The sequence below is a fragment of the Exophiala dermatitidis genome, assembly GCF_000230625.1.
Source record: "Exophiala dermatitidis NIH/UT8656 unplaced genomic scaffold supercont1.5, whole genome shotgun sequence".
Classification (NCBI taxonomy): Eukaryota; Fungi; Ascomycota; class Eurotiomycetes; order Chaetothyriales; family Herpotrichiellaceae; genus Exophiala; species Exophiala dermatitidis.
This window is the reverse complement of record NW_008751650.1, coordinates 3,459,498-3,472,316: the sequence shown is the minus strand read 5'-3', so window position 1 is coordinate 3,472,316 and position 12,819 is coordinate 3,459,498. Positions and strand designations below refer to the sequence as shown.

The 12,819-nt window shown below is 51.8% G+C and overlaps 5 protein-coding genes across 6 annotated transcripts; 3 read left to right on the top strand and 2 right to left on the bottom strand.

Annotated features, from left to right (window-relative positions):
* The first annotated feature begins 1 nt into the window (after position 1).
* HMPREF1120_06825 (uncharacterized protein) lies at positions 2-1,966 on the top strand. Its single transcript, XM_009161036.1, has 5 exons — positions 2-471; positions 525-1,073; positions 1,124-1,440; positions 1,493-1,760; positions 1,806-1,966. The coding sequence occupies exons 1-5, from the start codon at positions 445-447 to the stop codon at positions 1,857-1,859; spliced, it is 1,215 nt and encodes a 404-aa protein (XP_009159284.1). The 5' UTR covers positions 2-444; the 3' UTR covers positions 1,860-1,966.
* Positions 1,967-2,392: 426 nt separating this feature from the next.
* HMPREF1120_06824 (uncharacterized protein) lies at positions 2,393-4,059 on the top strand. The gene is made up of 4 exons (XM_009161035.1): positions 2,393-3,066; positions 3,121-3,182; positions 3,230-3,556; positions 3,610-4,059. The coding sequence occupies exons 1-4, from the start codon at positions 2,964-2,966 to the stop codon at positions 3,781-3,783; spliced, it is 666 nt and encodes a 221-aa protein (XP_009159283.1). The 5' UTR covers positions 2,393-2,963; the 3' UTR covers positions 3,784-4,059.
* A 13-nt stretch (positions 4,060-4,072) lies between these two features.
* Positions 4,073-4,954, bottom strand: HMPREF1120_06823 (uncharacterized protein; the record flags this gene model as incomplete). The annotated part of the gene is made up of 1 exon (XM_009161034.1): positions 4,073-4,954. One exon carries the CDS (start codon positions 4,952-4,954, stop codon positions 4,073-4,075), a length of 882 nt encoding a protein of 293 aa, XP_009159282.1.
* Positions 4,955-5,491: 537 nt separating this feature from the next.
* Positions 5,492-11,180, top strand: HMPREF1120_06822. Of its 2 annotated transcripts, none has more exons than XM_009161033.1 (2): positions 5,492-5,864; positions 5,926-11,180. In XM_009161033.1, exon 2 carries the CDS (start codon positions 7,148-7,150, stop codon positions 10,997-10,999), a length of 3,852 nt encoding a protein of 1,283 aa, XP_009159281.1. In that variant the 5' UTR covers positions 5,492-5,864; positions 5,926-7,147; the 3' UTR covers positions 11,000-11,180. The 2 variants fall into 2 exon arrangements, with proteins under 2 accessions (XP_009159281.1, XP_009159280.1); XM_009161032.1 differs by having other exon boundaries at positions 5,492-5,870.
* A 54-nt stretch (positions 11,181-11,234) lies between these two features.
* On the bottom strand, positions 11,235-12,483 carry HMPREF1120_06821 (dimeric dihydrodiol dehydrogenase; the record flags this gene model as incomplete). Its single annotated transcript, XM_009161031.1, has 2 exons — positions 11,235-12,397; positions 12,450-12,483. The coding sequence occupies 2 exons, from the start codon at positions 12,481-12,483 to the stop codon at positions 11,235-11,237; spliced, it is 1,197 nt and encodes a 398-aa protein (XP_009159279.1).
* Between the last annotated feature and the right edge of the window lie 336 nt (positions 12,484-12,819).

Below are 12,819 nucleotides of genomic sequence, written 5' to 3'. Positions count from 1 at the left end.
TCCAAGATCTGCCGCATGCACTTTTAGGTCGACCCCACGAAGCCAACTTGAACAACAACAAAAGCCCCTCCAAGTCTGTCTTTGTCGGTTTTCTCTCTCCGGCCGTTACCCGTGGGTCACTAGCTTTCTGCTACACCCCCTTCTGCACGTGGGGTGCAGCAAAGCGTTCAAGTTCGATGCAGCTCACGTGCAAAGTCCCTCGGTAACTCCAACCAGCGATATTTGGGGTTTATGATACTGTTTGGAGACAATTCACAGCCACAGTGAGTGGTGGTGTTTGCCAGTATCATTCCACTTCAAGTTGCCTACAATGTGTGGGGCTGCGGACAAGATGGTGTTGCAAGGCTGGAAAAGACAGCACATTCATAGGCATAATAGCCACAGTATTTGCTCTACAGTCTTCAAATTTACCAGAAACGAAAAACAAAAGTCTAAGTCAGCAACATGGGCAAACAAACGCCAGTTGAAAAGGTACGTTCGTGTGTCTGAGACGTCTCCGGCTTAATCTCAACGCTGAATCGCAGGTGATCATTGTCGGCGCCGGTCCATCAGGGCTGTTGTTGGGCATTCTTCTTGCCAAAAAAGGCGTCAAAGTCCAGATCCTGGAAGCATCCAATGAACTGGACAAGAACCCGCGCGCTGCTCATTATGCACCATCTGCAGTGTATGAACTAGACCGCGCCGGTGTTCTGGAAGATGTGAAGGCGCAAGGCATCCACCCCGATGCAGTCTGCTGGCGACATCCCGATGGAACTTTTATCGCCGGCATCCGAAGCCGCACAGACATCAAGTACCCCATGGTCTGTCTCCCGTTGGATCAACTAGACGTTATTCTACTCAAGCATTTCCTCGATCAACCCAACACCGAGGTTTTGTGGCAACATAAAGTTGTCTCGATTGATCAGGACGAAAACGAGGCCCGAGTGCATGTCGAAACGCCGACTGGAAAACAAACCTTTGCCGCTGATTATGTCATTGGATGTGATGGCGCCAACAGCCAGATCAGACGGTCATTGTTTGGAGATTTGAACTATCCAGGAGAGACCCTGCAGAAACAAATCATTGCGACCAATGTGAGTGCTTGACGTTAGTTGACCAACAGCAGACTAAACATCGGTTCAAGATCTACTATGACTTCCACAAGTTTGGCTATTGGGATTCCAATTTCATCATCGACGAAAATGACTGGTACATGGCGGCGAGAATCACCAAAGACGGGTTATGGCGAGTGACGTATGGCGACGTTTGGGGATTGTCCAACGAAGAGTATCTCGCACGGCAACCCGCCCGATTCGAGAAGATCTTGCCCGGAAATCCCAAGCCAGGCGATTACAAGCTCGTGAGTGCCAGTCCGTACAAACTGCACCAACGATGCGCCGAGTCGTTTCGGGTCGGAAGATTTCTGCTTGCTGCCGATGCTGCGCACTTGTGCAATCCATTGTAAGTTGACACTGCACCAAAGCCTGTGCAGCAAACTGACGATGAAATCCAGCGGCGGACTCGGATTGACCGGAGGGATCGCGGATGTCGGTAGTCTTTACGATGCACTTGTCGCTTTGAAGGAGGGCAAGGCCGATGACAGCATTCTGGACAAGTATAGTGAAGTGCGGCGGAAAAAGTGGGCGGAAATCATCGATCCCATGTCACGAGCCAACTTTCGTCGCGTCTGTCTGGATGAGCCCGAGAAGGACAGAAATGAATTCTTTGAATTGTGCCGAAGGATGGAAAAAGATGATGAGCTAGCTCGACAAATGGCGGAGGTAAGTAGTGGTCGCTCGTTTTGGCAAGATGCTGACATGTGCAAGGGAACAAATGTTCTACGAGACGACCTCAGCGAGTATTTGACAGCAGCGGCATAGCATTTGGTGTAGGGCGAACACTATGAGAGGATTCTTTCGATGTAGAAATTGAATCATAGGCGGCTCGTCTGCTCTGCGTACAATTTTAGCGTCTCTTCTGATCAGTGTCCTTGATGCCGCTTAACTGCTCTTGATTCCACCGTCACCAGACATAGCTGCGTGTAGTCCGCCCCGTGCAACTGGCGAGCTGGTTCGAAGGTTGAGCTTGGATCCGGGGCGGTCGCAGGTCTCAGATTAGCACATTGTTGTCGTTCGCTGCAAGTAGCCTTAGACAAAACTAGCTATAACCGCATAAACATTGTACACTCAATCGCCAGGAGGTAGTTCGTCGCAGTCGCTGGGAAACGGGAGTCCATAAAGTTGTCGAAACTTGTGCGGACTTTCGACGGAAGAATAAGAACTCGATTGGATGAATTATAATATTTATTGCAGATTCAAAGCCTATCGGGACGGCCCTTATTCGGGACGCAGATACCGTACATTAATGTTTTGGAGGGTGATTCAATTTGATGGCTAGGAACTGATGATGAACTTGATAACTTGATCTCCCTGGTAAGTATCTTCATTCTTGCTTTGATGGTTGCACACGGCGCCAACACATCTTACGTGCCTGACGGTGCCAGTGGTTCTTCGAAGCCGACCAGCAACAAAAGCGTCATCGTCATCGCTGCTTGGCAGATAAAGATCCCGGCACGGCAAGGCTCCAAGCTGCGGCGGCCGACACAACTCCAACACTGTAGAACTGCCAGTGCAAGGCTGCACACCACTCCATAGAACTTCCACCGCATCGAGTTTTACCGGGAGGAGGTCGAGCTGTGATTGTTGTCGAGCTGGGTCTGCAATCCTTTGTCTGTGTTCTTTTGCCCCGCCTTTCCGCTTCGCGTGTGCTGCAACTGATCTGTCCGCTCCGGCAACACACCGTTTGTTACTCGAACTCGACAAACATCACCGAACACTAGCGGAACCCTCATTAGATCCATACACAACGAAAAGAGGATACGGTGGACGACGATCGTGTTGTCTTCTTCCAACACCGCTGCAGCTACTGTCATTTACTCCGGTTCAGAGGTGGAATCAACAGCCCGTTGAGGGCTGGTAGGAAGGATGGTGGACGTTGCGCTCGTGCCCAGCGGGCATGGCAACAACTACACAGGAATGCTTACTAGGAGTATCGTCTTCTCCGCAGCTCTCCTTGTGTTTCTAGCTGGTACGTGCTCAGCAGTCTTCAAGAAGTGATATGCATCTAAAGGTGTGCCGCCAGCATCTGGAATGACAATTGCATCCATCGTGATACCTGATTGGATTGCCTACGATGGGAGCAAGGTAGGATCTTCCGCCTCCGTGAGGAAATGGTGGCTAACGAGTGCAAGAATATCCATTACACCTACGGACTGCATCGAAAATGCTCCAACACGAATATACTGCCTCCGTCTAGCTCATATGCAGTTTCCTCGTCTCTTCATTGCGTCCAGTTTCCTCGCTACACCGATTGCAGTGGCGATGACAGATATTTCTGTAGTATGTGGAGATCGGTGGGCTTTCTGATGTCCTTCGCCGTGGTTCTGGAGGGCATGACTATTGTGGCATTTGCAGTGCTACTGATCGGCGGCAAGCAGAAAAGAGAACAAGGCTGGGGCGTGCTCACCATTCTGGTAGCGCTGTCAGCGTTCGTCCAGGCTTTGGGAATGGCATTGATGGTAATGGTCTCCCGACTTTTCTGCCACAGACTAGCAGCTAATCCGTTTCGCAGGCATACTTGTTCGAAAACGACGAGCGATTTTTCGCCGGATGGTACTTGAGCAAGAGTTGGACGATGTGCACAGTATCGTGGAGTTTCCAGACTGTTTGCGCCATTGCCATTACTTTGGCCGCGATGGTGTTGCCGAGCGAAGGCGGCTACGAATTGATTCCTGACCATGCTTGATGAAGACCGACCAAATCGACACGGGATAGACATAAACCAGAGTTATAATGTTTGCTGGGGTTTTCCAGGCGTGAGGGCTATTTGAGTGCAAGCAGATGTTCGTCTGACCTGTTCTATCGGATTAAGAGACCTGCGTCTCTGGGATGTAATGAATTTGGAACATATGAGTACAACGATCAGCAGCAGAGTTGTCAATCTGGATGTTCATAGGAGATCCCCGGCAAGTGCAATTCAGGGGCATAAGACTACACATGTATAATACAATATTCTGCCAAATCTCTCCAGTCCCTTACCACAACAAATGTTGACGCTGAGTCGTAATCTTTCGATCTGGAAGATGAACCCACATATTCTTCCCCATCCGCTTCCTCAACGATTTGGCTTCTTTCTCCGCGGCTTGTCGCATTCTTGTTTTCTCTTCCTTGAGCAACACACTAATGCCTGTGTAAGGCGGGTGGAGCACATTTGTTCGTCCCCGAGCTCGAAATTCTAGCTCTGCACCATAGGGGCCACGATTAGTCCATGCTTCAGCAACGTAAATGTCCGTTTCATGTGGAGCATGGCCTTTCTTGTACGTCTTCAAGGGTGTTTGATGCGGCAAAGGTCTGGTCTCGCTGGGATCTTCGCCGGCAGCTGCATCTTGCTGTGTCGAGTCAGGTTTCAAACCCATTCCTTTCATGACGATGGCCTCGTTGCGGGCCTGAATCAAATGCTGTCGGACTTCCTGGGCCACCTTCTTCTTGGAGAATCTCATTTGGAGAATTGCCTCGTCGATGGATTTGCCAGCAATCTGTCGAGCCAAAGGCGCAAGCTTCTTCATCGAAGTCTTGAAAAAGTGTGACCGGAGAAGATGATTCCGTTCCGTCCGAGCAATCTTCATTTCTTTGTTGAGCCGCCCTCCATGTCTGATGTGGCGGATGACCATGCGGCGCTGCCATCGTGCGCGAGCAGAAGGATTTGGGTTGAGGACTTGTGCCATGTGCGTTGGGTTACGTTGGGCGAGCGACTCGGGCTGATCTTCGTCTTCGGGAGATTTCTGCAGTTCAGCAGCAAATGCACTGGAAGATGAAAGGCCTCCATGGACTAGACTCCGTTCCTGTTCCTTCCGCTGCTCCTCAAGCTTTTGTTGGGCACGCCGCTGAGCAGCCGCTATTCGCTCGCGGGCCGTCATTGGGGTAGATGAAGGCATGTCTGCCTTTGTTCCTTGCTTAAGCTTCGTTTTCGAAGGAGGGCCGGATTTGGCGTCAAGAAGTTTGGGTGCAGAACGGACATCGCTCGAGTGAAAGAATCGTTTGTCTTGAATCCGAAGGACGGATAAGCTGGAACATAACTCGAAGAATGGCGAGGCAGAATGCGCACATTGTCGTGCTGGAAAAAAGGTCAGTTGGTAGCCAGCGGTTTTTGGATGAATTCTACTTGCCTACACAAGCTCGCCGTAACACTGCTTGCGGCGGATTCATGTTGTGTGTGATTCTGCTCGAGAGTCGTGCGACTGTCAGCAGAGACTGATCTCAAGGACTACAGTTCCGCGACTCTGGCGGTAGGTATGTGATATGCTACTACCTCTGAACGATGTACAAACGAAATCCAATGCGTCGAGTTTCCAATCAGCGTGCTTGGCGTAACCAAGGATCGCGCCGCTTTAACTCCGTTGACTTCCGAAATCAACACTCAAAGTAGAACTTCAAGTCTTCAGCAACGCACAGACGCTTTGATGAATGTGGCCTCGGCTGTCCACGCCATTTTCAATGTCCAAGATGATCGTACTGGAGCGTTGAGAGAGCTATTTCGGCGTCTGCGTGGCCAAGGCGTGCGGTCAACTTCTGAATTTATCCACCCGTCTGTCCACCTATCGAGCATTCGCAGATGGTGAGGTAGGAAATCCTGTACTATTCGTTGCCTCATATTCTACTTACGGCCGACGTAGCATTAGTCGACCAGATTTCAACAATCATGACCATTTCCTTGAACCTCGTGTTGCTCCACCCGCTGCTTCGTTGCATAAAAATCGGGTTCCGTTGACTCTGACGTTGAATCCACCATCGATTCGTGGTTGGAGGGATTGACTTACCGGAACTTTCGCGAGTGTACTCCTTTATGAGATACCTGGTAGTCAATGGCATTTCTAATGCGAACTTTCAGATCCGCATCTCTTCTATTGTTATAGGCGTGTATGTCCGGAAGGAAATCAACGGATTTAGTAGGAGACTGGACCTCCCTGTCGACCTCATGCGAGTATATCTGACTCTGCGATTACTTCGTTTGTCGGATCCTGGCCGCTTAACGGTACAACTCCGCAACGCTCTTCGCCGACACTCATGGCCTTCTCATGTCAACTCCCTGAGTGTCTGCTGCCTCGTTTCAGGCCGAATGCTCCGACAAGCTTGGACTCTGATGCCGACATAGTGACCTTCAAATCCAAATGCAATGGGAAAACAAGGACAGTAAACGGCATTTATCGTGCGCAATAAGGGGTGGCCAAACGTAATTCACACTCTTCTCAAACCGCAAATCCGTTCTGATGAGATATGTATTCCACTAAATACAATCCTCGCTGCGTTGTCTTTCATATCCCGAAGACAAAATCCTTCGCGACCGATACCGATTTCACAATACCTGGTCCTGTACGACCCGATCACGGAGGCAAGGAGAGTCGGGCGGGCGGTCAATGGATTGCTCGTGGACGTGTCTCCTGGGGCGGTACACGTCGGTGTCACAGACTCGACTGTCAGCTGGGTCATTGTAGGCGAATAGAGCGGATCAAGACAGTCATCAGCGCATGCTCACCTTGGATTTATGCAGTGGTCAGGTAGACGATTATAAGAGTGACTCGCTGGATCGCCAGGAACTTCGCCGAAATGCCACAACGGGCAGGTTTTGCGGGAGTTTAGCCGGGGCCGAAGCGCGTGTTACAGGCTTTTGAGGGTCTCGACTACTATTACTTAACACTGCATGATTCTAACCCTGCCTGCGACCCCATTATTATTTCAGACCTTGAACCTTACATCGCCGTACTTCGATTCAGCGTGCAAACAAACAACTACACCACACCAAACCTTGTCGCTCGTCTTCGTCATTCGACTTCAGGCCGCCTATACTCGCATGAGTCCAGGGTCTTGTCACTCTGCAGATTCAATCCGCCGTGTCACTCCGCGCCTCATTTCATTCTAAGAGAACAGCCCATGATCGGTGGTCGACACATCTCGTAGCAGAACCGACATATACTGCTTCAGCTCTTGCTGAAGACACTTGGCTCAACATCGACGGAGAGCATGGCCCAAGGCGTGGCTCAAAACCAGCAGAAGTCTAAGCAATCCGGAGCAGTCGCATCCATCACCCAGGCCTGAGAGAGCTGGTCGCAGCCATGGACATCAGTTCCTTGCTTTCTCCTTCAGAGACGCCGCGTGGAAGTTCGTCGACGCCGGGATCGGCAGTTTCGTCACAGTCACCGTTCAAACACGTACAGCGCACGCACTCGGGAAATACCTCGCAACCGTCAGTGAGCTCTCCTCTCACACGCGCCATACAACCACCGTCGAGCATTCCAGCGCATGTGAGGAGTCCCTCCCAACAGCCCGCCCATTCGTCTCCTCTTATCAGTCCTGTTCCTACGGCGACATTGTCTGGGCAGTTTCCACGTTCATCGTCCACCCCGGGAATGGATGGCGCCGCCGAAGGGTCAGGCCAGTCCCACACGACCTCGAAGCCGACACCTCCGATCCTCCCTACACGCGACTCTTCCGATAGCCAAAGATCCTCATCGAGTATTTTCCCTCATCTTACCTCCGCTGGAACGACGGCAAAGCCCCGAGCGTCGTTTGACATTGCCATGGTGGACACTCCGAAACAGGTGCTAAGAGCTGATTACACCGACACATCTCTTTCAGAGGAGGCTCAACAGCGGTTGGCAACTTTGGTGGCCTATGTCCATGAAACGCCATCGTCGTACGAAGCCCATACAGAGATCATACGTATTCTGCACCAAGGCCTGGTCGACCATATTTATCCTTCGACCAACCCAAACGAACGTCGAGATCCCAAGACCTACGAACTTATCGGTGAACTGCGCCAGGCCCGGGAGAATTTGGACAAACTGTTTGCTGTCGGCGAGGAGCAGTGGCTCGATTGGCTTCAAGACGAGAGTCTCCTCGCCCAGACTGCGGAAGAACGGGTGGCAGTCGTGGACAAATGTCGCCGAGCAGTGACCGAAGAATACGGTAGTACACGGCTGTGGGTGACGTACGGTGACTGGGTTCTTCATTGCCACAAATGGGCCCTTGGTCCTCCTGCCGACGGCGAAAACGACGATGCCGCTGCCGAGACCGAGCGCATGGTCGGTCGTGAGGTATTCGACTGGAATCTCGTTCTGGATACTTGGACCGAAGGCATCGAACGGACCAAGCATGATATGAGCCACAGCCATGAAGTCTGGGACAAGTACATGACCATACGGTTCGGTGACACGAGTCAAAAGCTGTCATCGACCGATGCCGCCGCCGTTCTTGACCTCTACCAAAGTCGCCTCAGTGTTCCTCATGCGGAATGGCAACAGACTTTCCAGGCATTCTCCACCTTCGTGTCCGCCAATCTGCCAGCCGAGCAATATGAAGGTACCATGGCGTCTACTCTTAAAGCATCCGCAAATGCCAGAAAACTATGGGAAGAGCGGGATAATTTCGAGACGGCGCTAGAGCAAGCCCAGAAGTCTGGAGATCGGACCCTTGAGTTCCAGGCATTCTCTAAATACATCGAGTGGGAACGGTCCGAGGGCGAGAAGTCTCGGTCGAAAAAGCAAAAAGGAAAACGTGGGCCACAAACAACTCCTCCCCCATTCGACATGGTTGAAGCGCTCTACCAACGTGCAGAACTCCGTTTCCCTTCCGTTCTGGCTGCATGGGAGGAACACATTGATTATCTGCTGGATCAGTCGAAGCCAAACATAGTCGAAGTACTTTCGAGGGCGACCAAGCACTGTCCCTGGTCCGGCTCGCTCTGGAAACAGTATCTTTTGGCATCAGAGGTGGCTGAAGAGCCGTTCGACGAAACGGAAAAGATCAAACACAAAGCCACAAGTTCAGGATTGCTCGAGGCTGCAGGTATCGAGGAAGCTTTGACCGTCTATGATGCCTGGTGTGGTTATCTCTTGCGCCGAAGCAAACGTCCTGATGCTGTCGAAGAGGATGGCGATGTCGCAGAGATGGGCATCAGATCGTCAATAGAAACGGTGCACAGTCTGGCTTCCAAATTAGGACTGGGAGCCGATTTTGATCCTTCGTTCAGGCTGCAGCGAAAGTACGTCGAATATCTCAAATTTCAGCGACGGTTTGACAATGCTCGAGCTCAATTCGACGATGCCGTGCCCGATTATGGCAAACACTACAAATTCTGGCTGCGTTTCTACGAATTCGAACTTCAGAAATCCGTTCAAATGGCCTTTGTCCAACATGCGGGCCCGGATCGGCTCGCTGCGCTATCATCAGCGCCCTTTGCTGCCGCCATCTTGAAACAAGGTCTTCAATTTCCCGGTCTTGACTATCCAGAACCGCTAATGGAGGCATTGTTGAACCATTGCGAAGATTACGAGGATGCGGAGGAGCTGCAAAGTGCCCTTGCGGTCGTGCGCAAAGCACAAAGGTCGATCACGGCCAGGCGACAGGAGGAATTACAACGAAATGAAATCGCACTCCAAGCAGAAAAAGCAAAGGACGAGCTGAAACAGCGGACGGAAGAAGTCGCAAATGGTCTTCATATCGGAAAGCGCAAGCGGGACAGCCAGCCGGAAGAGAAAGAGGACGATACCAACAAGCGGTACAAGGCAGATGACGCAATGGAGACTTCTGAGGAGCCCCAAAATACAACAGAGGAACAACTGAAACGCGATCGTGAGCATGCCAGCGTCCTTGTCCAGAACCTTCCAAGCAACATCACCGAAACCAAGATCAGGCAATACTTCAGCAGTTGTGGAATTGTGAAGAACCTCAAGCTCCTGCCCGACGAAAAGTCCGTTGTGGTGGAATTCGAAGATGCTGACGCTGCCACATATGCGCTCTCCCGGGACGGAAGAGAGTTGGAGGGCTCCGTGATCTCGGTGGTCCTCAATACAGGTTCAACTCTCTATGTGACAAATTACCCTGCTGCTGCGGATGAGACTTGGATCCGCAACCTGCTGCGTCCATATGGCGAGATCATCAACATTCGCTTCCCGTCTCTTCAACGGAACAAGAGACGCCGATTTTGCTACGTCGAATTCAAATTGCCAAAGGAGGCTCAGGCGGCCACTGAACTGGATGGCAAGGAAATTGAGGGCCTCAACATTGTCGTCAAGATCTCGAATCCAGCTGCGCGTCAGCCGAGGGCGGAGAAGAAAAATGATGGCCGGACAGTTTTTGTCGGTCAACTACCCTTCAAAGCAACCACCGAGGACATCGAAAAGTCCTTTTCACGGTACGGTAAACTGGATCATATTCGTCTGCCTCATGATCCGAAGAATAAATCTCGGAACCGCGGCATTGCATTCATCACCTTTGCTCGACAAGAAGAAGCAGAGGCTGCCTTGGCCATGGACGGACAGGAGTTCATGCAGAGAAAGATTACCGTGCACATAGACTCGGAGGGCAATCACCGCGATAACAAAAGTAATCGCGGGCGGTCCAAGTCACCCTCGGCGCAGCCTTCTGGTTCTTCCACTGTGCAACCAACAAGGCCCGAGCGCGACCCCGTTTCCATCGAAGAGCGACGACAGCGGACAGTGGCCATCTGCGAGGTGCCGGACACGGTAAATGAGAGCAGAATCAAGGCTGTTGCCGAGAAGATCGGCCCTATCCGCAAAGTTCTCCTCAAGACAAATCACCAGGGAGCTTTGGTTGAATTCGAGACCATCCCAGATGCAGGGCGAGGCATGATTGAACTTGACGGCTATGAGATTTCCCCAGGTCGTCGCATCCGCGTCACCACCGAAAAGGAATTGTTTCAAATGAAGCCTGAGCGAAAGGAGGAACAATTTGCGAAGCGTCCTAGTCAAAATCAGCCACCCGCTCCGGTGGCCAATGGTCCGATCAAGCGCCCTGCACAGCCTGGTGTGCGGAAAGGAGGACATCTCGGTCGAAGAATTGCCGTTTTGCATTCAGGCGAAAAGACAGGAACTGGCACGGAGGAGCAGGTTAGCGAAGGAAAGAAGACAAACGAGGAATTTCGGAACTTAGTGAACAAGGGCTGAGGTGTAAGATGGGCTCGTGCAGATGACATAGCAAGAATCAACTCGGCTTCGGATCTCAAAATAATGGCGGGTAGCAGAGTCGCTTATCGATGCGTTGTGTCATAGATGGACGCTTACTACAATGTACAATCTCCCGAGAATTGACTTCACGATTTCAAGTTGCACTCACGGCAATTTTTCCAACCTGTATTTTTCTGTCGGGTTAACCACTACAATGTTCTCTGCAGTGTTGTGCTCATAGCTCAACCTTTTCCGTTGTCTCGATCTTCTCGGGATACTGGAGTCCGTTCTGCCTGCGGACTTCATCCATAAGCTCCATGATGACCAAAGATTCGTCCAAGCTTTCAAATCTCCCTTCTTTTCTGCCCTCCACCAAGGCCAAAGCCGCCTCATCTGCCTCCCAGAACATGCCATGACCTTCACCCTCGAGATTGAGGTCGCCGCCGAAACCGTTGTACCAACCACTTCCCTTGCCAGGGCCTGGTTGAGGCCAATTCTTATCTTCGACAGTTCCATCCTTGAGGATAAGGCGCGTCCGGGTCGGGCGATAGATGGGTGGCCACACTTGTAATTCTCCCTGGGTGCCGTAAATACGAACTGCTGGGCCGGAAGTGCCGGAACCATCGACGTCGCTGGCGGTGCGAATGCTCGTCGTGGCGACGGCGTGCATGTTGCCGCCGGCGTCGACGTCACGCGGGAAAGTCAGAAGCATGGTGGTCATTTCGTCCACGCCGGTAGGGGGATATTTCTGCATGCTGGAAACGACGCGAGGTGGCTTGCGGCTACGCTCTGACTGGGTAGTATACAAGGTCTGGAAGACCCAGGTCAGGCTGTAGATTCCCATGTCAAGGAGTGCGCCGCCGGCGAGCTCGGGGTTGACCATTCTGTGTTTTCCGTCAGGCCAGGTCTTTTCGGGGTCGGTAGCCATGGAGTTGTCCGAGTACACTCGAATGACAGTTCCCAGCCTTCCGGAGGTGATGGCGTCACGAACATAGATTGACAAAGGAAAGTATCGTGTCCAGACTGCCTCCATCAGGAAGAGATTCTTCTCGCGAGCCGTGTCAATGAGCTTCTTTGCCTGAGCTGCATTGACTGTAAAGGCTTTCTCGCACAAGACATTCTTCCCAGCTTCAAGGCAGAGCATGACATTCTGAAAGTGGTGAGAGTGAGGGGTGGCGACGTAGACAATGTCGATATCCTTGTTCTTGACCAACTCTTCGTACGAGCCGTAGGCGGCGGCTGACGAAGGAGCACCGACCTTTTTCAGAAACTCCTGCGCACGAGATGCGCTTGAGGAACTGGCGGCAGCTACCACGGTGTGCTTGATCTCATGGACATTTCGCGTTGCCGGATCGAGGAGAAGGTCTTTGGTAAAGGTTTCTGCAATTCCGCCAGTGGCTGCAAACTGGTTAACTCCTGAGAGAAGCAACGTTGTGAGTGAATACCGTACCCAAGATGCCCCATCGGATGATTTTCGGAGCCATGCTGAACAGTTCAGTACGCTTCCACAGAAAAGAATGGACTGGCACGGTGAAAATAAATCTGGCTGAGTTGTGGAGGGACGAAAAGAGTTGAACGAGAAATTGTGCGGGATTTGGCCGTTTGGTCCCCCGCGCGAAGACAGCGACGATGATGTAATCAGGTGCTCGGCGTAAATCAGAGCGACGTCCGGCAGCGAGACTGCATGTCCCATTGTGGTAATTTTCGCCGCAACATCAAAACAACGGGATCGCGTCGAGAAGACAGCTGCAAGGGTGGTTGGACGCAGGGCAGCTGGAGCCGTTGGTCGTGAATCAGGCCATCAATCATGGCGGAGTCTT

What these genes read in the sequence shown, in the direction of transcription:
- HMPREF1120_06825 (XM_009161036.1), top strand. Translation starts at nt 445, where the DNA reads ATGGGCAAACAAACGCCAGTTGAAAAG. An exon ending in AACAAACGCCAGTTGAAAAG is followed by an intron (nt 472 to 524) that starts GTACGTTCGTGT and finishes GCTGAATCGCAG; the next exon opens with GTGATCATTGTCGGCGCCGG. An exon ending in TAGCTCGACAAATGGCGGAG is followed by an intron (nt 1,761 to 1,805) that starts GTAAGTAGTGGT and finishes GACATGTGCAAG; the next exon opens with GGAACAAATGTTCTACGAGA.
- HMPREF1120_06822 (XM_009161033.1), top strand. Translation starts at nt 7,148, where the DNA reads ATGGACATCAGTTCCTTGCTTTCTCCTTCAGAGACGCCGCGTGGAAGT.
- HMPREF1120_06824 (XM_009161035.1), top strand. Translation starts at nt 2,964, where the DNA reads ATGGTGGACGTTGCGCTCGTGCCCAGCGGGCATGGCAACAACTACACA. An exon ending in TCTCCTTGTGTTTCTAGCTG is followed by an intron (nt 3,067 to 3,120) that starts GTACGTGCTCAG and finishes GTGTGCCGCCAG; the next exon opens with CATCTGGAATGACAATTGCA. An exon ending in CTTTGGGAATGGCATTGATG is followed by an intron (nt 3,557 to 3,609) that starts GTAATGGTCTCC and finishes TCCGTTTCGCAG; the next exon opens with GCATACTTGTTCGAAAACGA.